The sequence below is a fragment of the Engystomops pustulosus genome, chromosome 4 (assembly GCF_040894005.1).
Source record: "Engystomops pustulosus chromosome 4, aEngPut4.maternal, whole genome shotgun sequence".
Lineage (NCBI taxonomy): Eukaryota > Metazoa > Chordata > Amphibia > Anura > Leptodactylidae > Engystomops > Engystomops pustulosus.
This window is the reverse complement of record NC_092414.1, coordinates 38,249,646-38,277,347: the sequence shown is the minus strand read 5'-3', so window position 1 is coordinate 38,277,347 and position 27,702 is coordinate 38,249,646. Positions and strand designations below refer to the sequence as shown.

General features: G+C 40.5%; 1 protein-coding gene across 14 annotated transcripts in view; it reads left to right on the top strand.

Moving 5' to 3' along the window:
• Nucleotides 1-27,702, top strand: part of LOC140126356 (protocadherin alpha-C2-like) — a 217,662-nt gene that overhangs the window by 174,499 nt on the left and 15,461 nt on the right. For 11 of the 14 annotated variants that reach the window (XM_072145739.1, XM_072145737.1, XM_072145738.1 and 8 more), the window contains exons 2-3: nt 12,075-12,133; nt 18,274-18,362. In XM_072145739.1, the coding sequence (XP_072001840.1) occupies nt 12,075-12,133; nt 18,274-18,362 (148 nt within the window). Of the gene's footprint in view, nt 1-12,074; nt 12,134-18,273; nt 18,363-23,936; nt 24,052-27,702 lie in introns of all 14 variants that reach the window. The other 3 variants (XM_072145731.1, XR_011854818.1, XM_072145730.1) reach the window with 3 other exon arrangements.

The following is a 27,702-nucleotide window of genomic DNA, read 5'->3' as shown; positions in this document are numbered from 1 at the left end:
CTGCCCATTTATCTATTACATGATTGGCCATCCATTTTATCGCCAGACACTAGGGATGAGTGAATCAACCCAGATTTACTTCGTAGAAGCTTTGTCGAATTTTTCAAAATATTCAGTTCATATCCAAATCAAATCCGTACGAACCCATGTTGCTCCAACTGTCCATGAAATTAGCATATATCCCCTGTAAGTCCCCTATAACACCAACACACCAACATTTTTCATGCAAGATCCTACCTTTGCCCATCCCCCTCCCTAAACTCAGTCTAAGCTAACCGCTATTTTTTAAAGATTCATCCAAAGAAAAAATTGTAATTTGATTTGATGCCTGAATCTACAGAATTTATGAACCAATAGATTCACTCATCTCTATACATATAAACCAATACCAGACATGCTTTAACCTAGATGATCATATGTGTTTAAGAAATCATACCAACTTTCCTAAGCAATCAAGATTTTTTCAAGACTTTTTTTTCAAGAGAAGAAAGTCTTTGACACACCCAATTTTAAAGGAAACCTACCATTTTATTTGATGCATTATGAAGCAAACATACCTTGAGAATGCTGTAGCTACACTGATGCATGATCATATCTTGGTTAATACCTGTGCTAAGTGGTTTTGATGATAAAACAATTATAAAACTATGATAATGAAGCTGTCTCTTCTGTGGCTAGCTCAGCGCTTCTTCTAGCACATTAGTTATTAACTGAACCAGAGGATCATGTAATCCCTAGGGTCTACCTAAAAGCAGAATAATCAATTGCTGCACCATCCCCCAGCTGCTGCGTATGATTCATCCAGCTCAGGTTGATTAACCATGTCTTGAATAACCTCCATGTGTAAACCCAGATTTCCTAAGATCCTAAATGTAAGAATAGTTTTTTCTGCAAAACCTCTCAACTCAGGGATTAACCAAGATATGATCCTGCATCAGTGTAGCTACATCATTCTCAAGGTATGTTTGCTTCATAATGCGTCAAATCAAATGGTAGGTTTCGTTTAAAACAATATGGTGTCTCTTCTTCCATACCAGTTAACTATGTATATTTATTTAATTCATACATAAATATATTTTTACATGGTTTATTTTGTACCTAGCTATTATAGGGAATATTGTTTTTCCCTAGCTATTACTTTGAGAACTCTCAATCTGTGGAATAGCTTACCTCAGGCACTGGTCACAGTAGGGACAGCAGAGAGCTTAAAGAAGGGTCAATATTAGAGATGAGCGAGCACTAAAATGCTCGGGTACTCGTTATTCGAGACGAACTTTTCCCGATGCTCGAGTGCTCGTCTCGAATAACAAGCCCCATTGAAGTCAATGGGAGACTCGAGCATTTTTCAAGGGGACCAAGGCTCTGCACAGGGAAGCTTGGCCAAACACCTGGGAACCTCAGAAAAGGATGGAAACACCACGGAAATGGACAGGAAACAGCAGGGGCAGCATGCATGGATGCCTCTGGGGCTGCTTAATCGCACCATTATGCCAAAATTATGGGCAACAGCATGGCCATGACAGAGTGACCGAATGAGGCTAAATAGCATCTAAAACATCCAATAATTGACCCTGACACTATAGGGGATGGCATGCAGAGGCAGCGGCAGCAGTGGCAGGCTAGAGAGTCTCATGGCGACATACCCTAAATGGACTCAGGTTTCACCAAAGGAGGTGAAATAATTTCCTATGTGAACAAAAGGTTGACGGTATATTTAGTCGATAACACTGCATGGTGTCGACATAGTGACCAAGTTCCATAATGTATCTGGTGAAACACCCGAAAAATGAGCCTGACACAGCTCTTTTGATAAGGGGACGACATGTGGAGGCAGCCATGGAGACGACTTCCATGATTAAGAGCGACAGTATGGGGCATTCATATTGCGCTGCTATGATTGCAACTTCAGGTCTCCAGCATGGCGGCGACAGATGGGCCGAGTTCCACTATGTATCTGGTGAAACACCTGAAAATTCTGCCTGACACAGCTCGTTTGATAAGGGGATGATGTGCTGCATATCCTCTCGTGCTCCAGTGTCTGGGGTATAGAGAGTTGAAATGAGACATTGGTGGACGCTGTGGAGGATCGTGGAGGCAAAATGGACAGGAAACAGCAGGGGCAGCATGCATGGATGCCTCTGAGGCTGCCTAATTTTGGGATGGAGCTGGCGGTCCACTGCCAGGCGAGCTTTCGCCTGTCCAAGCCCCTGTCTCTCGGCTCCTCCCCACCCAAAATGGGCCTGGGGGCCAGAAGCGTTTACTTTGAAAAAATTATAATTTTCAAAGCAGGCCGGGTCGTTTGAATATTTCACCTAGGAATAATGGAATAGCATAGTGGTTCTATTTTTAATAGTTTTTACGGAAATGGTTCCATGATTAAGAGCGACAGTATGGGGCATCCATATTGCACTGCTATGATTGCAACTTCAGGTCTCCGGCATGGCGGCGACAGATGGGCCGCGTTCCACTATGTATCTGGTGAAACACCTGAAAATTCTGCCTGACACAGCTCGTTTGATAAGGGGACGATATATGGAGGCAGTGAACTAGTAGTAGATTAAAGGTGCTGCAGTTAAAACTATGTTAGTTGGATCTTGAGATGGAGCTGGCGCTCCGCTGCCAGGCGAGCTTTCGCCAATCCAAGCCCCTGTCTCTAGGCTACTCCCCAAACAGCACTTCTAAGAACCTTTTGTATAAGATCAAGTGTAGTAGCGTTCTTATAAGTTTAGGATATGGCGGGTGAGGGGAATGTAAACAGATGCGCAAGAAGCGCTGAAATAATATTGGTAAATGATAAAAGTTTGCCAGTATATTTTGTGGATTACACAGCAGGCTGGCGACAAAGTTAACAAGTTTTATGTGGAATCCATGAAAACAACCCAAAATTCTGCCTGACACAGTTCGTTTGATAAGGAGACCATGTATGGAGGCAGCTATATGGACGACTTTTGAAGGCAGCTATGGCGATGACGTGTGGAGGTAACAATGGAGACAACGTGTAGAGCCAGCTAAAAAGACGACATGTGGAGGCTGCTATGGAGACAATTTAATTTGGATAGTGCCTGTATGTGGCAGTCCAAAAAAGTTTTCAAACCAGAGGAGCAGGTAGGTGGTCCTCCAGAAAAATTAAATACATAGAGTACTATAGCTAGAGCCAGTTGGCCCTGGCAAAAAATAGCCAGTTTCCTATGCTTTAGTGTACAAAGAGGAGGAGAAGGAGGACAATGAGGAGGAGGAGTGCATACATTATTCAGGTTGAGCTTCTTTCACCTGGTGGAGAATGAAAATCCGGAGAAATCCAGGCTTTATTCATCTTGATAAGCGTCAGCCTGTCAGCGCTGTCAGTCGACAGGCGTGTACGCTTATCGGTGATGATGCCACCAGCTGCACTGAAAACCCGCTCGGACAAGACGCTAGCGGCAGGGCAGGCAAGAACCTCCAAGGCGTACAGCGCCAGTTCGTGCCACATGTCCAGCTTTGAAACCCAGTAGTTGTAGGGAGCTGTGTGATCATTTAGGACGATGGTATGGTCAGCTACGTACTCCTTCACCATCTTTCTGTAAAGATCAGCCCTACTCTGCCGAGACTCGGGACAGGTGACAGTGTCTTGCTGGGGTGACATAAAACTGGCAAAGGCCTTGTAAAGCGTACCCCTGCCAGTGCTGGACAAGCTGCCTGCTCGCCTACTCTCCCTCGCTACTTGTCCCGCAGAAGTACGCCCTCTGCCGCTAGCGCTGTCAGAAGGGAAATACTGTTTCAGCTTGTGCACCAGGGCCTGCTGGTATTCATGCATTCTCACACTCCTTTCCTCTCCAGGGATGAGAGTGGAAAGATTTTGCTTGTACCGTGGGTCCAGGAGAGTGAATACCCAGTAATCGGTGCTGGAATAAATTCTTTGAACGCGAGGGTCACGGGATAGGCAGCCTAGCATGAAATCTGCCATATGTGCCAGAGTCCCAACGCGTAAGAATTCACTCCCCTCACTGGCCTGACTGCCCATTTCCTCCTCCTCCAACTCCTCTTCTTCTGCCCATACACGCTGAACAGTGAAGGACTGAACAATGGTCCCCTCTTCTGTCTCGCCAACATTCTCCTCCTCTTCCTCCTCATCCTCCTCCACCTCCTCCAATATGCGCTGAGAAACAGACCTAAGGGTGCTTTGGCTATCAACAAGGGAATCTTCTTCCCCCGTCTCTTGTGACGAGCGCAAAGCTTCCGACTTCATGCTGACCAGAGAGTTTTTCAACAGGCCAAGCAGCGGGATGGTGAGGCTGATGATGGCGGCATCGCCACTGATCATCTGTGTTGACTCCTCAAAGTTACTCAGCACCTGACAGATATCAGACATTCACGTCCACTCCTCATTGTAGACTTGAGGAAGCTGACTGACCTGACTACCAGTTCTGGTGGAAGTTGACATCTGGCAGTCTACAATCGCTCTGCGCTGCTGGTAAACTCTGGATAACATGGTTAATGTTGAATTCCACTTTGTGGGCACGTCGCACAACAGTCGGTGAGCGGGCAGTTGGAGGCGGCGCTGCGCTGCCCTGAGAGTGGCAGCATCTGTGCTGGACTTCCTGAAATGCGCACAGATGCGGCGCACCTTCGTGAGCAAATCAGACAGATTGGGGTATGTCTTGAGGAAACGCTGAACTATGAGATTTAACACATGGGCCAGGCATGGCACATGTGTCAGTCTGCCGAGTTGCAGAGGCGCCACCAGGTTACGGCCGTTGTCACACACAACCATGCCTGGCTTCAGGTTCAGCGGTACCAGCCACAGATCAGTCTGCGCCGTGATGCCCTGTAATAGCTCTTGGGCGGTGTGCCTTTTATCGCCTAGGCTCAGCAGTTTGAGCACCGCCTGCTGTCGCTTAGCAATGGCACTGCTGCTGTGCCTAGAGCTACCGACTGATGGTGCCATGCCCGCGGATGTTAATTCGGAGGAGGAGGAGGTGGAGGAGGGGTGTGAGGAGGAGGAGGCATAGTAGGCCTTTGAGACCTGGACCGAGGTAGGCCCCGCAATCCTCGGCGTTGGCAGTATATGAGCAGCCCCGGGGTCAGACTCGGTCCCAGCCTCCACCAAGTTAACCCAATGTGCCGTCAGCGATATATAGTGGCCCTGCCCAGCAGCACTCGTCCACATGTCCGTGGTCAGGTGGACCTTGTCAGAAACGGCGTTGGTCAGGGCACGGATGATGGTCTCTGACACGTGCTTGTGCAGGGCTGGGACGGCACATCGGGAAAAGTAGTGGCGGCTGGGGACCGAATACCGAGGGGTGGCCGCCGCCATGATGTTTTGAAAGGCCTCGGTCTCTACCAGCCTATAGGGCAGCATCTCCAGGCTAAGCAACTTGGAGATGTGGACGGTGAGGGCTTGGGCGTGTGGGTGGGTTGCGCTATACTTCCTTTTTGCGCTCCAGCGTCTGGGGTATGGAGAGCTGAACGCTGGTGGATGCTGTGGAGGATCGTGGAGGCAAAGATGGGGTTTTCGCACGGGAGGTGTTTGGGCCGTGGTCCTGGGCAGGGGGCTGACTAGCAGATGACACAGGGGAAGGAGCAGTGGTGTGCCCGGCCGGAGGTGAACGGGCTTGGTGCCATTGAGTGAGGTGTTTAGCATTCATATGCCTGCGCATACTGGTGGTAGTTAAGCTAGTAGTTGTGGAACCCCTGCTGATCCTGGTTTGGCAAAGGTTGCACACCACAGTCCGTCGGTCATCCGGTGTTTCTTTAAAGAACCTCCAGACTTCTGAAAATCTAGCCCTCGCCACGGGAGCTTGACTACGGGCAACATTTGGCGCTGATGCACCAGCTCTGGCCCTGCCTCTCCGTCTGGCCCCACCACTGCCTCTTCCAACCTGTTCTGCTATAGGTCTCGCCTCCGTCTCAGAAGCACTGTGTTCACCCGGCCTATCAACCCAGCTTGGGTCTGTCACCTCATCATCCTCCGATCCCTCAGTCTGCTCCCCCCTCGGACTTCCTGCCCTGACAACAACTTCACCACTGTCTGACAACCGTGTCTCCTCATCGTCCGACACCTCTTTACACACTTCTTCCACTACGTGAATAATGTCATCATCACCCACAGACTGCGACTGGTGGAAAACCTGGGCATCGGAAAATTGCTCAGCAGCAACCGGACAAGTAGTTTGTGACTGTGGGAAGGGTCCAGAAAACAGTTCCTCAGAGTATGCCGGTTCAAATGCCAAATTTTGCTGGGAGGGGGCAGACTGGGGGGAAGGAGGCTGAGGTGGAGGAGCCGGAGGAGTGCTGATTTCGGTGACATGGGTGGACTGCGTGGAAGACTGACTGGTGGACAAATGGCTAGAAGCATTGTCCGCAATCCACGACATCACCTCTTCGCACTGTTCTGGCCTCAACAGTGCTCTACCACGAGTCCCAGTAACTTGAGACATGATGAACCTAGGGAGTGTAGCTCTGCGGCATTCCCCTGCTCCCTCATCAGCAGGTGGTGTCTCTACCCCTAGCCCTCGGGTTAAACATTTTCCAAATTAAAGTGTAAACTTTTAATTTTTTTTTTTTTATTTTTATTTTTTTTTAACAAAACGATGCTATCCTATTGCTATGGCTAGTTTCTAACCTACACTGACAGCACACAACTGGATTTTGTGCTGTGCCTGATGATTTTGAGCTATAAAATTAAATAAAGGTAAAAAAAAAAAAAAAATCAGCAGACTCTGCCTAATTCTAATCAAACCCCTAATAAATTGTCCCACTTCGGTGTTTGAGGTGGATATGCGTGTCACTAAGAGCTAAACACAACGGTCGCAGGTCTCCCAGCAAATTCCTAACAATATGGTACTAGCTGCACTACTAATGCCAGCAAGCCCAGCCACAAGCAAACAAAAAAAAAGGAAAATATAACGCTATTGTAGGCCTAAGTAAGCCGTTGGGGTTCTCCTATGGCTATTTTGTAGCCTACACTGAAAGCACACTGCTTTGCAAGATGAGTTTGAGCTATAAAATGAAATAAAGGTAAAAAAAAAAAATAATCAGCAGACTCTGCCTAATTCTAATCAAACCCCTAATAAATTGTCCCACTTTGGTGTTTGAGGTGGATATGTGTGTCACTAAGAGCTAAACACAACGGTAGCAAGTCCCCCTGCAAATTCCTCACAATATGGTACTAGCTGCACTACTAGTGCCAGCAAGCCCAGCCACAAGCAAATAAAAAAAAAAAATGTATAACGTTATTGTAGCCCTAAGAAGGGCTGTTGGGTTGTTGTAGAATCACTCCTGCATAACACTATTCTAATAGAACAGCCTAACGCTTTCCCTGACCAGCTGCAGCTCTCTCCCTAGCGGCATCCAGACACAGAATGATCCGAGCAGCGCAGGCAGGGGCTAGTCTATTCCAGGGTCACCTGATCTGGCCAGCCAGCCACTGCTATCGACGTGTAAGGGTACCACGTCATGCTGGGTGGAGTGCAGAGTCTCCTGGCTTGTGATTGGCTCTGTTTCTGGCCGCCAAAAAGCAAAACGGCAGGAGATGCCATTTTCTCGAGCGGGCGAAGTATTCGTCCGAGCAACGAGCAGTTTCGAGTACGCTAATGCTCGAACGGCCATCAAGCTCGGACGAGTATGTTCGCTCATCTCTAGTCAATATGCCTTTTTACATCTAAATAACATTGATGGTTATATGATAAATATATAGATAATAGATAATATAGAATTGCTTCCCTTAAATTCCTTCCTCATCCAGTCCCTTCTCTTCCTTGGTGGAACTTGATGAACGTGTCTTTTTTTGGCCGTATAGACTGTGTATACGGTAAATATTTTTTCCTGGCTATTTGACTCAATACATATGTCATTCTTTACATTATCCAACTGCTTGAGATAACTATCAATAATTTAATTTCGCCCCTGAAACACATTGTTCATTAATTGACACTTTGAATAAAATGATTTTGTGATCAAACATTGGTTGAACCTGAAATCAATGTAGCAGTGCACTGAGGAAGCTCCACTTTTTTCCCTCTAATCCACTGCCATTTGCAATACGATCCTTCCAGGAGGAACCGGTAGGAGCACTGCAGCGCTACATCATCTCTTGACACACTCTGAGAAGTTATGCACTGAGCATAACTACCCCAGGTGAGAGCATAACTAACCTGACCTTAGTTACCAGAAATAGGATTTACTTGAACCAACGGGTGTTTGCCCTATGAGCGCCTTTGTGTCCTTTTATTTTTCGTTTTAGTCTAATAATTTAATTCATACATAGATAAGTCCAGTTTCTTTTACTGTTAATCCTTTCATAGTAGAAATAATTATTTCCAGGCCACAAACCCATAAACAATTGAGACGTTACAATGATAATCCTATACGCAGCCTTTCTGAGAATAAATGTGCTTTGGACTGTACATAAAGGCAATAAAAACTCTTCATTCGCTTTAGAAAGCAGCAGACAGACAGTCTTAAGCAATGCTTCTGGATTCTGCCCTTCTTCCAAGCCGACATGTGACAGAGATGTTGCAGTGCACAGACATGGCCTTAGGTGCATCTATATTTAGGAATAGCACTGGAGTACAATAGAGAAGGATATTTCTGTAAACGTTCTTAGTCTAAATTCTTCTGTCTGGGTGAATTCATATATATTTAATATTAATAATTAAATAGCATTTATTTATGCTCTGGGTCTATTGGTTTTTTGGCAATCAACAAAAAAGAGAAAATAATAAAGAAAAATAATAAATCTCTGTTTAGTAATGTTACTCATGTACATTTTTTTTAACTTGAATTTGAAGAAAGAGCACAAACAACATCATGACCTTATCTTTGAAAGACATCAACAGTGAGGGTTGTGCTACGCCTACGTGATAAATGAAATGTACAAAAATTAGATTTTCTCCTGTTGCTTCATAGGGTAATATGCATCAATGGTCTGGATGCTTTCATAGTTGGCTAAGTCCCTTTTTTTTTCAACTCAAGCAGAGACAAAAAGCTAAAGATCCAAGAGTCATTTATTATAGTATTTCTGCCAATTTTTTTGGCAGCCTTATCTTATATATATATTTTTTGCTCCCTCACCATGTGCGCCTCATTTATTATGTGTTTGCACCACAAATGAGCTTCTTTTCTGACATTTACAACAGTTTTTTTTGTGTCGCTCAATTTGGGTGCAACTTGTGAATCCTGACACTTTTCTCACTCTTCTAGGTTCTCTAGTTTTATTAGCGCAATTTAGACCCATTGAAAGCAAGTCTACCTAGTTCTATTTCACCTTCATGAACATGGAGTCATTTCAGACACTTTCAGAACCAATTTATTAAGACGCTGCAGCACAATGAATAATCACATTCTTATAAACCACACAGTTCGTGCACCAAAAAAGGACCTTGCGACAGAAATGATGACCCCCAAGATTGTATGTACAACAGAGACAAACTGGTGCTATAGCAAATATTAAAATGGTGGTACTAGTTAACACCACCACAATGCTAACACACAGTTTCAAGAAGACTTAGTGCTTTTTTACCTTTCATCTCCTTTCCATAATCATTAGGACATGAGGGGACATGATTAATTTATATAAATATATGAATGGTCCACACAAAAATATGGGGGTAAGGTGTTTCAGATTAAATCAAATCAAAAGACAATGGGGCACTGTCTCCGTCTGGAGAAATCAGGGCTTAATTACTAGAGGCGACAGGGCTTTTTTACTATGAGAACTGTCAATATGTGGAATAGCCTGCCTCAGGCGCTGGTCACAGTAAGGACAGCAGAGAGCTTCAAGGAGTGTCTAGATACCTTTTTACACCTAAATAACATTGATGATAATGTTATATAGATTTGTTTCCCCTAAATCCCTTCCTCATTTAATCCCTTCCCTTCCTTGGTTGAACTTGATGGACATGTGTCTTTTTTCAACCGTATAAACTATGATACTATGATTGCACATGAACGTGTTCAACCCATGGAAAAGGACCGTATGTTGTCAGACCTCACTGACTGTCCACATTGCAGAGAGTTGGAGCCCTTCCATTATATTAAGAAATAGGATTCAAGGACTTGTCTTCTGGCATGAAAACCGCAAAAGTACTGCAACAACTGTCACAGTGCCGATGCTGCTGTTCAACCAAAAGACCATGAGTCCTTACGTCATATTTCTGTCTGTTTCCAGGGGCTCAATGTGCTTGTGTGCAGCCTTAGGTGAATCCTCACACAATTATTTACTCATATTATGGGGGTCACCAATAAGTTTTGGATATTTATTAAAATATGCTTAACAGTCAAACTGGTCTGAACTGAGCAACTTTGGACACAGATTAATTAACTGTGCACAGCACAATTATGATAACTGAATATCTTCCTTAAACCTCACCACTTCCTGTAAAGGAGATATGGTGATAACTGAGAATGGGTCGGGCTAACTGGTAAGTTTTCATCCTTTTTTCATAGAAAATTGGCATGAAACATGACTGAACTCTGACAACTGGTGTAATATCATGGTTATGCACCCTAATTTATGTTGAGACTTTCACCTCATCATACATCATGCACATCCTGTGCCATGATAAAGAGGAGCTGGTTATGATAAATACTCCATATTGAGTTTACAATGGGCAACGACAAAGAAAGGAATTTATTTTTGGCTTTTTGAGTGTTTTTTTTGCACTTGGCTGGTGTCTTGTTTGCATTTAATTTATTGTACCTGGTTTTGCGGCAAAGGTTTGACCTTTCTTTAGCTTAAAAAGTCACATATTCTCAGTGTAAATTACCATCTTTTTCACAATATGTTTTCACAGCAAAATACTCCAAAAATCACAGTGTTTTGTGGTTTAACCCTTGACATTTGGCATGCAAAACCTAGTGATTACTGTGACAAATTAGGAGCGACCAGGTTAAGTGGACTTTGCTCAAATGATGCAACAAAGACAACAAAAACCCAAGAGTGACAAATCACTTGCACAAAAGTGGAAAAGGAGCCAAATAACCTCCCCCCCACCCCAACAAAAAATCCTCAATTATTGTTTCTAGTACAGATATCTTTTCCTTCCTTCCTGCTAAACACATCAAGAATTGTACTCTATACAAGATGATGAGCATTGCTCAGACAGGCAGTTGCCAGATTTACTATAGTCTCAACTAACTGTAGAAAATCCCTGCCAAAGTGACCTGGTCTTTGTCATGTTCATAACAGTAATTAATAATTTTTATTAGCTATTTATATGGCATAAATAGTATTTTTGAACTGCAGTTGCTTAAGTGTTTCCACATACTACTGATACATGAAGTATTCCCCATGGTCAACATTAGTCAAGAATATACGCAAAAAAAGACAATAGAACCCACAACTGGTACAGGTTTTGCACTAGCTCAAATTGAAAATATTTAATATGATGACTCTGTACTTGACGTGTTATATGTAAATGTTAAATTTTTTGCAGTGTAAAATGGTACAGAACAAGAATACAATATTGAAGAATTTCAATCTCTTTAGTTAGCAGATCTCTAATGCACTCTTACATTGTAGTGAAATCAATTATTTAAGAACACACAAAAGGTTATTTGTTGGAAATGTTTTATAACACACATTGGCAACAGTGGTGCAGAAGAACTCCAGGTTTGTCAAATAAGAATCTTCTTTCTAATTTTCAATTTTTGCATTGTAGTGTTTTGCCTACAAGAACACGGCTCCCGAAATCAATAGGGGTCCTGTTTCTTTAAAAGCTTAAATCTTCTTCCCCTTTAAATTTTAAACTCTTTTAATGGGAAAAACATCTAATCCTGATTCTTTTATATTCTTATGGTCTACATTTCATGCAAATACTTCTTAGCAATTCCTAATTTTATTTTTGGAATTGTTGGCTCTGTAAACCAACATCTTTATTTTACTCTTCATAAATTTAGTTTCCAGACCTTTTTTGAAATTTCTTAAACTGCAGATTTGTCGATTCAATATTGTTTTGAAATGTAATAGATATTTATATCTATTTTAACGACTGGCAAACACAGTGCAAATGTTTGATCCTTTATGTTAACAATGATTGCATACATTCAAGAATTTCTGACTGGAACTAAACATTTGTTCTTATTTGCTTCTTCAGCCAAAACATCCTAACCCAGACTGGCGTTACTCTGCATCACTAAAAGCTGCAATGCAGGGGTGAGTACATATTTCATTTTATATTTAATACATGACACAAAACAAAGACAACACAACCACATAATAAAAGATGGTGCCTTAAAGTTGTCCTTTATAAATACTTAGTTTTATCTAATTTCATGAAAATTAGAATTCATGTACAATATATGTTTTTATGGATATATATATTTCTTTAACTCTTGGCTAAAATTTATATTTTATAATTGAAAGTAAACTAATACAAATGCTTTGATTTTGAGGAATACTGGAATTCATTCATATAGCAAATGACTGATGCTGTACAGAAGCACAAGGAGATCGTAGGGTCTTATTTCTCTCTCTATTTGCCACAATATTTTGTTAAATATTTTTTCCTTATTTTGTAAGAATTAAGGTTCAAATAAAGGTAGAGATTACTCTAAGATCAGTGGCAATTCGAAGAGCATGGGTTCAGCAATAGACAAAAAATGAGAGAAGATAGATAGGGAGGTGGCAAAATGAAGCAGAGCTTTGTGGATGAAGGTGACAGGCAACCAGTGCAGTGACTGGCACAGACTTTGCAATGTCAAAAAATTAATGTGTAATATGAATGCAGATTTATAAAGTGTATCTACCATTTCAGATATGATTTACAATAGTAGATTTGTACTGTAAATCTGCCATACACTTCATTAACCTTTCGTGCCCTGTGCTTTCACACAGCAGGAAAATCCTCCACTATCATGAATACATGTGTGTAAATCTTCAGAGGCTCGTCTGCTCTCTCGTTCTCTAAGGAATCCTACTTTCCTGTGCTATAATAGTCAATATATTAGTCAATAGTCATTTTTTATATAACCACACTATAAGAACAATAAGGCATGCAGGCGCATAGATCAGTACAGGAAAAGCGAGGGGGAACCAAACAGGAATCTAATGAAATCTCTAAACAGAAACATAGCAGACGAGGGAGAGGACAGAGAGCGAAGACAAAAGGAGGTTGGACGGGGGAGGAGAGCCACAACCATTTCCTCAAATAGGCACCATATTCTATATAATAGACTTATAATATGCAAAAGCCTGTAAATGAGATAGAGGTGCTCAGGCTGACCTCTCCTGACCCCCTCTTGGCATTGCCAAATTTTAATGTACGCACCGCAACACCACTGTTACAGTAACTCCAGAAACCAACAAATTTGCTGTTTCTTAACTGTTCTGATTAGTGCATAAAGAAACAAGAATGTCATGCTGGTCATCTACCAGTGAAACTGATGGTAGATGTTCTTTAACTTTCTTGGTAAGGGTACTCTATGTAAATGGCCTTTGAATTGACCACTTACATAGAATAAATCATATTCTAATGTCTCTTTGACTCCGGTCAGGAAATAGAAGGTATCATAGAGGTTGCATAATGGACCTAGGGAAAAAGTTTCTGCACTTTATATAGGAATTTAGGTAAAATAAAGACCCAAAGTTTAAACTTCCTTTAAAGGAAACCTACCACTTGAAGTAGTAGGTGTAAAATGCTTAGGGTGAGCTGGTGCCGGTGCTTACTTTCATTAGTGTCCTAAACTGCTGTATCGCGGTTTAAACACTTTTTATTCTTTACAGCCTAAGGAGCTTCAGCGCACCAAGTGTGCGGCATGGTGTGTGGCATGGTGCGCCGAAGCGCCTTCGACTATAAAGAATAAAAAGTGTTTAAACCGCGATACAACGGTTTAGGAAACTAATGAAAGTAAGCACCCTGAGCTGGTGCTCGGTATATGCATCTTACACCTACTACTTTAAGTGGTAGGTTTCCTTTAAGTTTACCTTTCTCAAACATTTTTACTAGGTAAGTACAAATGTTTGTTTTTTTAATTTAGGCCACACAAATGTAATATACTGGTCAACTATAGGTCCAGGTACCAAATATCTTTAAAGGAACACTACAGTCAAAGTGCATTTTTTCCTCCTATTCTGTGCATATGTTTTCATCTTATGGGCAATGACCTATGATGCACATGTGTGTATAGGGCCTTAATAAAATGTGTAAAGAGTGTGAAGAGTCTTACACAGATCTGCTTGGATGTTTGGGTGCTTTTTTCAGTGAATGGACCTAAATGGAATGGTAAGGTCATTAAAAGGCAACCCAAAACAGGGCTACTCTTGTCTGTTGGCTGTGTCTGATATTTTGCTCCATTCATTGAGATAAAGTAAAATACCAGACACAGGACCTGGGCATGACTGCATGACTGTTTCTAGAAAAAAAGTTTTCACTACTTCTGGATAATTGCTTTAAATTAAAGGTTAAAAAATTGATTTTTTTACTTTACCTACTATATATAACATCACTTATTTAGCCTCTTATAAATGAATCGTGGGGTCAGTTAGTGATGTGCCATGGGTATAGAGGTCACCAGCTACATTGGTGATTGGCTGAAGTGCTGACCTCCCACAATACGATATGTCTACGGATTTAAAGGAAATCTACCACTGAAACTAACCTCCACAAAGCCCCACCAGTGCTTGGAGAGGTTAAAATATCTGTAACAGGCATCCCTTTATGAGGGATTTTAGCCTTCTAGTTCCGTTTATGAAAGGCTTTTATTTTTATGTAAGTTCAGACGGCAGCAGACGGCAGTGCATTGGAGGGGCATAGTGTGCATGCACATTTTCCCTGATTCCCCGATGTAACTAGTTCTCTAATGCACTATGGTCTTCTACTATGTATGTAGAAGGTAGCAGGAGGAGGAGCAAAGGAGACAGCAATTGTGGTTGAGGTGCTTCAGGGGCATGATGCTGCAGCCTGTTGGGGAACTGGTAATTCCTCCCAGAGACTTTTAGTATAATTTCAATACAAATAAAAGTGTTTTTTTTTTTTAAAGAACCAGTATTGGCTAGTATCCCTAATAAAGAGCTGCCTTCTACAAAGATTTTAACCTCTACAGAGCACTGATTTAAGGAGCAGCAGTTCCTGGCATCTGACCGCCAACACTAGAATGGAGCATTCCTGTATGGAGCATTCCTTCAATGTGCAGATTGGTAGTTCATCATCACAATTGCTTAAAATTATTAAATATTATGGTCTAATTCTAAGTATCATCTGGATTCCATCTCCAATTCTCCTATGGTGTATCACCCTCCATAAAAACATTGCAACCTATGACGGGCAAGTTGTTTTGGTGCCGGGGATAGATAAAATGTACCATTCCCATACCGGCAAGACCTGGTTCAGGAGTTTAATTTATAGGTAACAATAGAAAGAAAGCCACCGCTCACTCACATAAGCTGCATCCTCAATGTAGACGAGGTCCTATTTCTCCTTAGCTCTCGGTGCACGGAAAGGCAGTCCTGCCGGTTGACTGAATGATGCACAATGAAACGAAGGTATTCCAGCACTCAGAATCTTCTTTAAAAAAATATTTGAATTTTTATTTTGTAAATATTAAAATTGCAAGGTCACATCCTGGCATATCATCCAAAAAAGAAAAGATCTACGCGTTTCGGACTAGTGTGCTTGCGTCCTTGTGATCCTCCATCTTAAAAAAGTGGAGGAGGAAAAAGACCAGGTGAATTGGCTTGTAATCAGTTAACCCTTACATAACGGCAGCAGAGATACATTCCATGACAAAACATGCTAGTTCATCAAAGTATACAGAAAAACATTCGGACATAATTTGCTTTGTGTACAAACCTGCTATTAATGCAACCACATGAAAAAATATATACTAATATGAACTAAATACATTTGAATATATGTTAACATATACTAAGTTAACATATATGTTAACATGTATGTTAACACATACTGTTAACATCACATGGACGGAAGATTATTTTATGATATTCAGAGCTCATCATGTTGTTTATAACGTAGATATTCTAACACTATTCAAAAAACACCATAACCTCTTTATTGTATAGACCCAGCGTTATATTTGTGTACGCTATTAGACTATGTACCTATTCATGACTAATTTATAGGTGTCTATCTTGAGAGATTCCCTATAAAATTGCATGGAAATATGCACTATATAAATATGCTGATTCCAACTACTTTATATAGTCCTATACCCTTGTATTTTTGTTATTAGCCATCTGAGAGGCATAGACCAGTGATAGAAAATGCATGTAACAATACTCCAATCAGTTAAACTCCTTACTGTACCTCGGTAGTGTGTTTTTATCAATTATTTTAGAGAGTACAATAGGTTGGTCACATTTTCAAAGGACAATTGCATCTCTTTATGCGTCCTAAGATATTTCTCCCTTTGTCCTAAACATGAAAAACTTAATACTGTACAATATTCCCATAAATTAGGCTTGTGGCTCTAAGGCTAAGAAGAAGATATACAATGGTCTATCAATTACCAGACTCAATTCCCATAACACTCCATTGTGAAAGCTGTCTGCGCTGAGGGCTTTATCAATATTTAATTTGTTGAGATGCATTTGTGCAATTTAATGACTTAAAGGGGTTTTCCCACAAACATAACTTTATTTAAATTTGTGGGCAAACATTTCTGATGTTATTAATAATTAAAATGAATGCAGAGTTTCTAAAATTTCTCACGCCATCTTAGACACAGGGCGGAATTTATCATTACAATTTGTCTTTGACTTGATTGTCCAGATTCAATTCCATTGTTTTATCTGAGTTTATGAAGTGAGTCTATTTATGTGGTTGTATTTGTTTCTTCTTGTTTCTTCTTGTTTCTTTTTTTTTTTTTTTGTGTTTGTCGCAAAACGTCCCTTTAAGAAGCAATTGATCTTGATAAATTTTGTAAAGGATTTACTCTTTTTTTCTATGCCAAGGGTGACTGGAGTCATTTTGCGCCATAAAATATACCTGGAGTCATTTTGCGCCATAAAATGTGCCTAAATGAAAATTTGTGCCAAACCCAAATCTTGAATTTAATTCAGTATTGTGAAAACTGGTGTATGCAAATATTTGGCGCATTTTAAAATGACTTTGCACTGTCCTATGTTCATGTAAAGTTGCAAAATAGCATTTGTACCACAAATGAGCCAAAACAACGCCAAACATAGACTAAAACCCACTGATAATTTCCCCCACAGTCTTTTGTCGTCAAATGCAGCATAGTCATACCATATGAACGCAAGAACTGTATCGTCATCGCGGGGTAGATTACCCCTGAGGAAGTCACCCTGAGGTGAAGATATGCGTGGGGTTTTCTGCCTCCCTGGCTTTCTGTCCATATCTAAAACATCTTTTTACTCGGACTTATGAGGATAACCCAGTTTGGTATTGTATTAAACCAACAACACTAATGAGTGAAAGCCGGTTCATACACAATCCATCACAATGTATTTTTTAAAAATTCCAATTCACTTTATTTAACAAATACAATTAAAACAAAATCACTACATTATGAAGTCTTGTTTTGTTTTGTAGTGGTCTTGTTTTAATTGTATTTGTTAAATAAAATGAATTGAAATTTAAAAAAAATACATTGTGATGGATTGTGTATGAACCGGCTTTCACTCATTAGCGTTGTTGATTAAGTATAGTTGTTTGAGTGAGTTTAAATAAGAAGTCTATACCTCATATATATGCCATTTTTTTGTGCTGATTATTTGGTTTGGTATTGTATTAGTTGGGCAGATTTTGTGCATCAGCTGTATTCACTTGTTTACCTTAGCCACATCTTTGTTTACTTTATTTTGCACTTTGCCCTGTATTCATGATCATTTCAATCTCCCTAGATTGAGCTAGGAAGTGTTGGGTAACCCTTTGACCCGTGGGAGCCGGGTACACCCATACAGTTTACCTTTTTAGTGTTTTTAATCTATATATGTCTTGTACTTGCTATTCTATATCAATTGCTTTGTAATAAAATTTGTATTGTTACTCTAGTCCAGTGTACACATTCATCTGTCCTTGTGTTTACTGCATTGAATTGTTTGGTATGCGTGGCATACTTTTCTACATTGGTAGTGACTATCCTCCATGTTGTTTCTAAAGGATTATACCAGTAACACTAAATGACAGGGAGAGATCAGAGCTAAGCATGTCACAGAGCATGCCCACAACATTCATTGTTACATGTTATCATTAAAAACAAAATAACTGGGGTTCATCGCCGTTCACATTGATTTATTTCTGCCATTGTTCTATGTTGTTAAAAATTTGGTTTCAAGCATGCTTTACCTTAATCTGATATTATTGTCTTGTACAGTGCTGTACATATGGAAGGAGCAGCAGTCTTACGTGGCGCAGCGGTAGGACTCGAACAACAGTGGCCAACGGTTTCCAGTGCAACACCAGGTAATGTCAAGTCTATTCTACTAGATATGTAAAAGACATTTCAATATGTTAAAGTATCAAAGTATGGTAGAAAAAGAACTTTAAATTTTAAATTGTCTATGCATAGAAAATATAAAAAAATTAGCGGTTAAATGGATTCCATGAACAATGCAAAAGGCAAATACAGCCAGGAATCAACGAGTAGGAGCAAATCTACCAGGACTGTAAATCAAAGGCATGCAGACATAATATAGCAGCACCCTGTGTGTGTTCTAACTTATACATAAGCACTTTGTATACATTATTATTAGTAGAAGTATTATTCAAGTTGTTCCTATCTTTTACAAAATATATGACATGTAGTCTGCATGTAGCCTATTTCTAAAATTTGTTGTCTCTTAGCTGGTGGGTAGAAATGTATTCTCAAACCTCTCTTCTGTCTTGAATGTCTATACAACTTGATTTATCACTTGGTTTATATCTGTCCCACTTGGAGGAGGGAATTTAGTAACTATTTTAGAGAGAAATTCTCATTTGATGATAATGGGAAGAACATATTGTAACAGGAACACTTTTAGACTTGGTACTATTTTAGACGCTATAGCTGTGGTACCACCTAATGACTTGAATGAGGCCCCATATACCACACAGTTTTTTGGTGGAGAAAGCACATGAATTACCTCCTCTCGCCAGCTTCTTTGACCTGCACTGCCCTTTAGGCATGGAGTGCTGATGGACAGCGGGGCGGGTGGAGGACAGGCAGGAGACTAAACACCCGGCCCACCGCATTTACTTTAGTCTCTGCTGGAAAACTGGCAAAAACTCAACCAGTTCTGACCTGTCCTGGAGTTTGTGCTAATATCGACTAAGAGGCCAGAGTCTCTTAGTGGATACAAGCGCAGAACCACCAGCTTTGGCAATTTTTAAACAGACATTCAAAAAGCCAGTCTTAATGAATTCTCCCCAATGTTTTTGCTATTTGTTTTGTGCTGCCTTATTTCCACGAAAATATCAAGAACTGTTTAACCCCTTAACGCTCTGCGCCGTAGCTCTACGGCGCAGAGGTATAAGGGATGTATGAAGAGGGCTCACGGGCTGAGTCCTCTTCATACAAAGGTGGGGGTTTTTGCATTTTGCACAAAACCCCCACCGCTAATAACCGCGGTCGGTGCTTGCACCGTTCGCGGCTATTAACCCCCTAAACGCCGCCGGCAAAGTCGCCGGCGGCGTTTAAAAGACGGCGGCGCGTGGGCGCCGCCATCTTTTTTTCGATCGCCACGCCCCCGAACGTCATCGGGGGGCGGCGATCAGTTGCCATGGTAGCCTCGTGTCTTCTTTTGACACGAGGCTATCTGGCAGCTGCATATTCGTTACAATGAGCCAGTGGCTCATTGTAATGAATGTGCTGCAAAAATGCCATATATTGCAATACAGAAGTATTGCAGTATATGGTAGCAGCGATCTGACCATCTAGGGTTAATGTACCCTAGATGGTCTAAAAGATAGTGAAAAAAAAAAGAAAAAAAAAAGTTTAAAAAATAAAAAAAATTAATAAAATATTAAAAGTTCAAATCACCCCCCTTTCCCTAGAATGGATATAAAACATAACAAACAGTAAAAATCACAGACATATTAGGTATCGCCGCGTCCCAAAATGCCCGATCTATCAAAATATAAAAACGTTTACGGCCGGCGGTGACCTCCGAGGCGGGAAATGGCGCCCAAATGTCCGAAATGCGACTTTTACACCTTTTTACATAACATAAAAAATGAAATAAAAAATGATCAAAATGTCGCACAGACCTCAAAATGGTAGCAATGAAAACGTCGCCTCATTTCGCAAAAAACGACCCCTCACACATCTCCGTGCGCCAAAGTATGAAAAAGTTATTAGCGTCAGAAGATGGCAAAAAAATTTTTTTCTTTTTTGTACACATTCGTTTAATTTTTGAAAATGTATTAAAACACAATAAAACCTGTATAAATTTGGTATCACCGCGATCGCACCGAACCAAAGAATAAAGTAGGCGTGTTATTTGGAGCGAAGAGTGAAAGTCGTAAAAACTGAGCCCACAAGAACGTGACGCACGTGCGGTTTTTTTTCAATTTTTCCACATTTGGAATTTTTTTTCAGCTTTGCAGTACATGGCATGTTAAAATAAATAACATTACGGGAAAGTAAAATTTGTTACGCACAAAATAAGCCCTCACACAGGTCTGTACACGGAAAAATGAAAAAGTTATGGATTTTTGAAGTTGGAGAGCGAGAAATGAGGCGAAAAACCCTCCGTCCTTAAGGGGTTAACCAAAGAGTGTCTAAAATGTTCCTGCTAGTATATATTGCAATGAGGAGCCGGAAATATCCGTTGATCCTCTAGATCAGTGATGGCCACATATTTTCACAAAGTGCCAAATGCCAATTTAATGTAACTTATTGCTCCCTGGTGTGTCACAGATTCGAACGTATTGGCGACCCTAAGACACCAATACAGTAGAAAGATGGAGAAATTCTGATTACTATTGTAGCTTCCCTCTAAGGTCCCCTTAACAGGATGAATCACAGGCCCTGAGAAGGGGCTTCCATTATAATCCAGCTCTGTCCACTCCTCCTTGCTCCTCCCTTACTCTTCATGTCCCTTTAAAATAGTGCTGAACATGGCACGTTCTGGGCTGCCTGTGACTGCAGGAGGAGGAGTCCTGAATGGTGACCTTTTTGCGGGGTGATGGCCTGGGTGCCCACAGAGAGGGCTCCAAGTGCCACCTCTGGCACCCGTGCCATAGGTTTGCCACCAGTCCTCTAGATACTTGTTCTATTATACACCTCTTCCACTACAGCCCTTATTGCAGAGTAAGATAGTTGGCAAATAGGAAATAATATTAGTTGTTCACCGTTTCCTCCTACAATGCCATATCACTAGTTCACCCAGCTCCAGTCAACATGGCACCACTTCATTGTGGTAGTTATCCAGGAACTTTGCAGGAGAACAGCATGAAATGCAGCTATGAAGCTGAAACAAAACACAACCTACATTAGATATAGAATGGAACAGACTTTACCACTGCGAAACAGCCCGTTCTCTTGTCACAGTCGGTGTCCCATTGAGACTAGCTCAGTGTCCCTTTATCTCTTGTATTGGATATGCAGCCACTTCAGTTAAGAACACCACCTGCCACCCAACTTAGCATCTTTCAAATCTGCCTGAATCGGTGACTGAGAGAGATTTCAGACTAGAATGTAGCGCCAGTACATATATCTTGTTAGAAAGGAGCGGGTCCTCTTAAATAATGGTGGTAAAACAACTCAACACAGATATAAAATAGATTTGCATCAAGTGTTTAATATTTATTCCTAGTTTCATTTAATTTTTTTTTCTTTTGCTTTTCTCTGAGAATCCATGTGAGAGAAATACTTGGCGCAAAAGTTGAGAGCTGTCTCATTAGAGCTGTCTCATTTACTGCTGACTTCAGTTGAAATAACATGATTAAAAATACATGAAGTCAGTGTAAAACTTACAAGCCGAGCGTCTGCCTTACTGATGTCTTCATGCACTCAACATTTTTTATCTTGTTTTACTTTTTTTTCTATTCCCTACTGCACCTCATCCTAATTCACTGCTTCTGATTTTTCTTCCTGCCTGTTTCCTTTTTTGCCTTGAGTTCTTTTTATCTCCCCTGTGTATTCATCTTCTTTCTCTTTTTTTAGGGGGTATATTAACACTGCCATACTATGCACACACAGCATGAAAGAGGAGGCAAGGAGCCCCTAAAATTCATATAATATATATTTAAAGGAAACCTACCATTTCATTTACATTATGAAGCAAACATACCTTGAGAATGCTGTAACTATACTGATGCAGAACCATATCTTGTTTAATCCACAAGCTGAGTGGTTCAGCTGAAAAAACAATTATAACATTCTGGACCTTGGGAAAGCTGGGTTGGACACAAGCTTCCTGAACACTCCAGACAGGATTAATCAACCTGAGCTGAATCACTCATACACAACAGCTGGGGGATGGTGCAGTGATTGCTTAACACAGTGATTACATAATTCTCAGGAGCAGTGCATACTTAATGTGAGAGGAAAAGCGCTGAGCCCCAGCACAGAAGCAACAGAGCTTCATTATCATAATTTTATAATTGTTTTTCAGCAAAACCATTTAGCTCAGGGATTAAACAAGAGATGATCTTGCATCAGTGTAGCTACAGCAGTCATCAAATCAAATGGTAGGTTTCCTTTAAGACCCTCTATGCTGAATTCCATTCTTACAAAATAGAACATTGTAGATATACATATATTTACAGAGTGCTGAAGATTCTTTTCTCTGGGATTCATACTCTGACCATCATCAGGCTATATGCACCATATTAGTCTACACTATTTTATCTTGTTGCCATTTTAGATTGCTCTGGAAATGACAGTGATAACCCAGTATGAGGCATCCAAGAAGGGCCTAAAGTATATTTTACCTTTCAACAAACCTTGCAAAAACCAGAAGTCAGTGTTGAGTGGTGGAGACCTAGCTGCTGTGACTCACTGATTCCCCTCCCCTTTGCCTAGAACTTCTATGTAATCTTAAACCTCATTAAAGGACATCTACCATCAGATTGAGTGACGGTAAACTAATTCTACCCACATGCTCGTAAATACGACATCTGCTAGGAACTTCTACTATTAGAATCCAGAACAATGCAATTTAATCGAAAACGTTTTAAAAAATGTGAAAATTAGTCTGAGCACCTTGCCTTATAACGTATTCACTTCCTCTCACTCTACCAGTCCTGCCGGGTTCCTGATGTCAGCTACTTTTCACCATATAAATGGGCGGAACTAGAAGGGAATGAGTGAGCGGGAGTGAATAAATTCTAAGCGGAGGCTCTCCATTGACATAAGCTGGAGTACCTCAGACTAATTTGCTTTATTTAAAAAACATTTTTTTTTTGGCAAAATCACACCATTCTGTATTGTAATGAAAGAAGTTTCTAGCATAGGTCTTCCTAAGGGGCATGTGAGTAGGACTATTCTGCCGACAGTCAATATGATGGTAGATGTCCTTTAAGCTTTTGTTTGTCTTGGTAGTAAGACAAAATTCAGATTTTGGAGTAAAAAGCAGGGAGGGAAAGAGGGATGATGTTACGGGGAACCACATTTTCGCAAAAACAGCTAGCGACAAATTTCCATAGAGCCCTATTAACTAACACCCTTCTTTTAGCTAAAAATTGTTTCCCTTAATCCCGATAAATCAACTTTATGTTATATTCCATGGCATTAAAGTTCTGCTTAGCCGGCCCCTCCCATCTACTCCTCCCCATGTCCCGTGCCTCTTCATGTTATGTGACCAAGGGGATGTCATCTGAGGTCCTGTCACATCTTCAACGTCTACCCCAAGTATGTATATGATCACATGAAATCACAGCAGCCGCCATGGAAGCATGTGGAGTAGAAATCCATGGAGGCGGTTGTAATTTCATGTAACCAGATACATACTTGGGGTAGACGTTGCAGATGTACACATTCTTAGCTGACATCAGTCAGGCCTCATGACTTTAAGTGCCCAATGATGTAACAGAGCTCTCTCTTATTCCATGCAGCAGAATGTCATAGCACTGAGACCTGTCAATCAGGAATAAGGAGGCAGGGCAATGCAGTAACCACTGAATATTCAGGGTCTCATTGGCATCCTTAGTGTCATTGGACTCACATCAGGTGAGTTGCATATAATATTACAAACTGATAAAATTGTAGCCATGGAAAGGAACCAATTAGGGATAAGGGCATTGCTTTTTAACCAAAGTTTTAAATTAAGTATTTATTTTGTGTGGGTTCATTTTAATGGCAGGTTCACTTCCTGATGCGATACATTAAAAAGTTTATGGTGGTTACCAGTAAATAAACTGATGCAAAGTTTGCTGAAATGTTTTTGACCATTTAAAGTAGTCACTCCTCTATAGACATGCCAATTCTATTCTTGTGTGTATAATAATGTTCATATATCATTCATGTCTTCACTACCCTTTAGAATGAAAGTGCTGCAAATACTTGCTTGGACTGAATGTTTCCATTGATTGATATTGCATATAATGACATTATGCCCAAATACTGATCTGCAACTCTTGCAAATTCTGCTGTTTTAGCCTACTTTAGGAACTTATCTAGATCTACAGTAGGGAGAAGATCATAAGTCAGCAAGATTATCCTTTGATGTACACTAATGTATTGCAAGTGCACTCACTTGAAATTTTAAGCATACAATTTAAGGTTTTAGCCTTTAATTATTTATAAAACATCGATAAGCTACAATAATGTGCGATATTATATTTCAAAAGGCTGAAAGCAAAGAAAATGCAGAGCAAAGATTATTTGCTTTGTTTTATTATATTATATTACAAGAATATTAGTGGATTGGAAAGAGAAGTGTCAGCTTAGGTTCTAAAAGAACATAGGATATGTAATGTTTTCTGTAATGAGAGAAATGGGAAACGGCATGGAAAACGATTTGGATTAGAATTGTGCTGCACAATGTAAGGCAGATAAGAGTGTGGGGTGCATCAATAAAAATAAGGGGGTACTTGTATCATGAGGCCGGATCTTACTCTAGTTTTTTGGATTGTCAGAGGAGTCTTTTTTGCACATCAGGCTTATTATAGTGGCTTATGCAGGTTGATAAATCTGCAATAACTATGTAAAATAAGGTTACTGCCCATCTTTTTCAGTGGTGCTGCAGGTACAACTAATAATTCCTTTATTTACATAGCTTTCCAAATCAATCTCTGTCCCCATGGGGCTCACAATCTAACCAACCTACCAATATGTTTTTGGAATGTGCAACTCTGTGTCTAGCATAATAAAATAGCCGCCGCCACTATCCCAACCATAGGAGCCCGGAGTAGAGTCAACATGATAGAAGGATCACAAAAGGTTAAAAAAAACCTGGCAGAAATATTTATTGTAAAGTAAAAAAAATAAATAAAATAAAATGTATACCAGCACCGAACAGTCCTGTTCTTTTTTTTTCAAAACCTTTTGGACCTCCATTTTGGGATTGTACGACTTTGGAGTTAAAAAAAAAAAAAAGTTACACAAAAGTCATAAATTTGGGGCAACTAGTCGCTAGACTTTTCCTACGCCACTGGAGGATTGGTTGGTTTGCGGCTAAATGTACAACTTTTTGAAAAAGTCAAAATTCATAAATCTGTCTACCATGTATGGAATCACTTGATAAATCTGGAGTTAGTAAGCTAAAGTGAAAAGCGGAGTGGGTTGGGAAAAAGTCACAAATTTGACTGAAGTTGGCAGATGCAACAATTGTGGGACATTATTGTTTGTTATATAGATAAATGTGGATAATATGTGTCTTCTCCTACTAGTTTGGCTTTTTTACCAAATCTTTTACCAAAATCCACTGAAAGTCAGACATAGGAGATGCAAAGGCTCCCATAACAGAGTTTAGAAAAGGGGCACATTTTGGTGCAATCTCGGTAAAAAGTCACAAATAACCACCAAATAACCTCCAGTCCAGAGCAGGCGCGGACAAGAAGTTGCTTAAATATTTGAGATTTTTGTGCTACTTTACAGACAAATGTCTCAAAATAACCAACAAACTCACATGCCAGACTGGGGGAAGTAGTATGGGAAGAGGTGCCATGCCCCTGTAAACAAACAGGAACACCGCACCAAGGGATGGAGACATTGCACAGAAAAGTTAAGTAGAGGTTTTTTTTTTTAACAGCCCTCTCCAGCCCACCTGCAGAATTTTTAATACACTTGGACAACCCCTTTAAAAATGATGGGATATTAGTCAACTGGTCATACTGTATTGGCTAGTGGTCATATGACTAAGCAGGTATAGCATAGAACTATTACATAAGTATCAGGAACTAAGATTAGCATTGTAGTCGGGTCACATGACATTGTGCAACTCTGTAGCAACTCAATGCAGTTTGAAGACTATGTTAAAAAGAGTATCTCGTGTCCAAAATGCCTCCCAAACAAATAATAATGCTAAGTTAGGGTCCTTATTAGAGAAGAAACATAATTTCCACAAACCACTGACACAATGCATTAATTATCATCATTATTCATTGATATGTAAATGAGCTCTCATTGCACAGGCTGACTTGCTTTCCTATAAAAGATAGCCATGTCTCCAATACGTCAGTAGTTTGTGGCCACAAATATATATTTCTTCTTCTGTTAAAGGCACACATTTTGGTTTGGGAGGCAAATAGTACTTTACATCCTCCCTTTAAATGGTGAAACGTTGAAATAGAGGACCACAAGGTCACTGGTTTCCAGAAGAAGAGACAGCAGGGCACCAGCTCAAAACAGGATACTGATAGTGGTGTTAAAAATAGTCTGTTTTACAATTTTTTTACAAAATTTTATGAGCAAGAATATCAATAATACGCACACATGCTGCATTATATTTCCTCCTTTGTCTAAACGAAGAACCTCCTAATTGAGAGAAGCAGAACCAGGTCAACTGCCAAATATATTTATGTTATTCTGTAGGTCCTCATTCGCCTCTGGGTGATGCAGAAACAGAAGAACAGCATAAGTAATTGAAAGGATAAATCCAAAACCTTAAGGAAATGATGGGAAATTATATTCATGCAAATAGTAGACCTTCATAAATAAAATGTTCACCCTCTGCTTTCACATTAATTAGATGCATGAAAATACTTGTTAGCAGAACATCCAGTATGATTTATAGTGTGAAGGAAGGGAGGTGACAAGTAGCATTTTACACATTCATTACCATGGACGGGAAAATCGCAAGGTTGGAGGTGACAATTCACTGAGCAAAACAGATATTGTTACACTTTCTTGGTTTATTATTTAGTATTATGAGATGCATACAGAGAAAAATAGAAATCTTCATATTATATTGCAAATGTGAAGTACTCTAAAGTGTCCAATGTTTTAAAACCAAAAAGTCCTCTACTAATGATGAATCGCCTTTCTTGTGTTCTAAATCAATGAAAACCATTGGGAAAAATCAGTAAAGCCCCTGATTACACCCAGTGGCATAACTAGAAGCTGATGGGCCCCAGTGCAAAGTCTGTGCCAGGCCCCCGACTATAATGTATGGTTTATAGAAATAGTCTTCTCATATGGGAAAGTGAAACCATAAGGGCCCCCTAAACCTCTTGGGCCCGGGTGCGATCTGATAACACCCATGATCTGTGCTGGCACCAAATACGGGTGTTAAGCTATTTAATACTGCCGGCAGCATTTAAACTACTGCCATTTTAAAGGGAAAATTGATGCTGCCCATGACTTCATCGGTGAGCAGTCGTCCTCCCTAAAATGGAGGAATGCTGGCGGCATTTAAAGCTATAACAATATGGCCTCCAA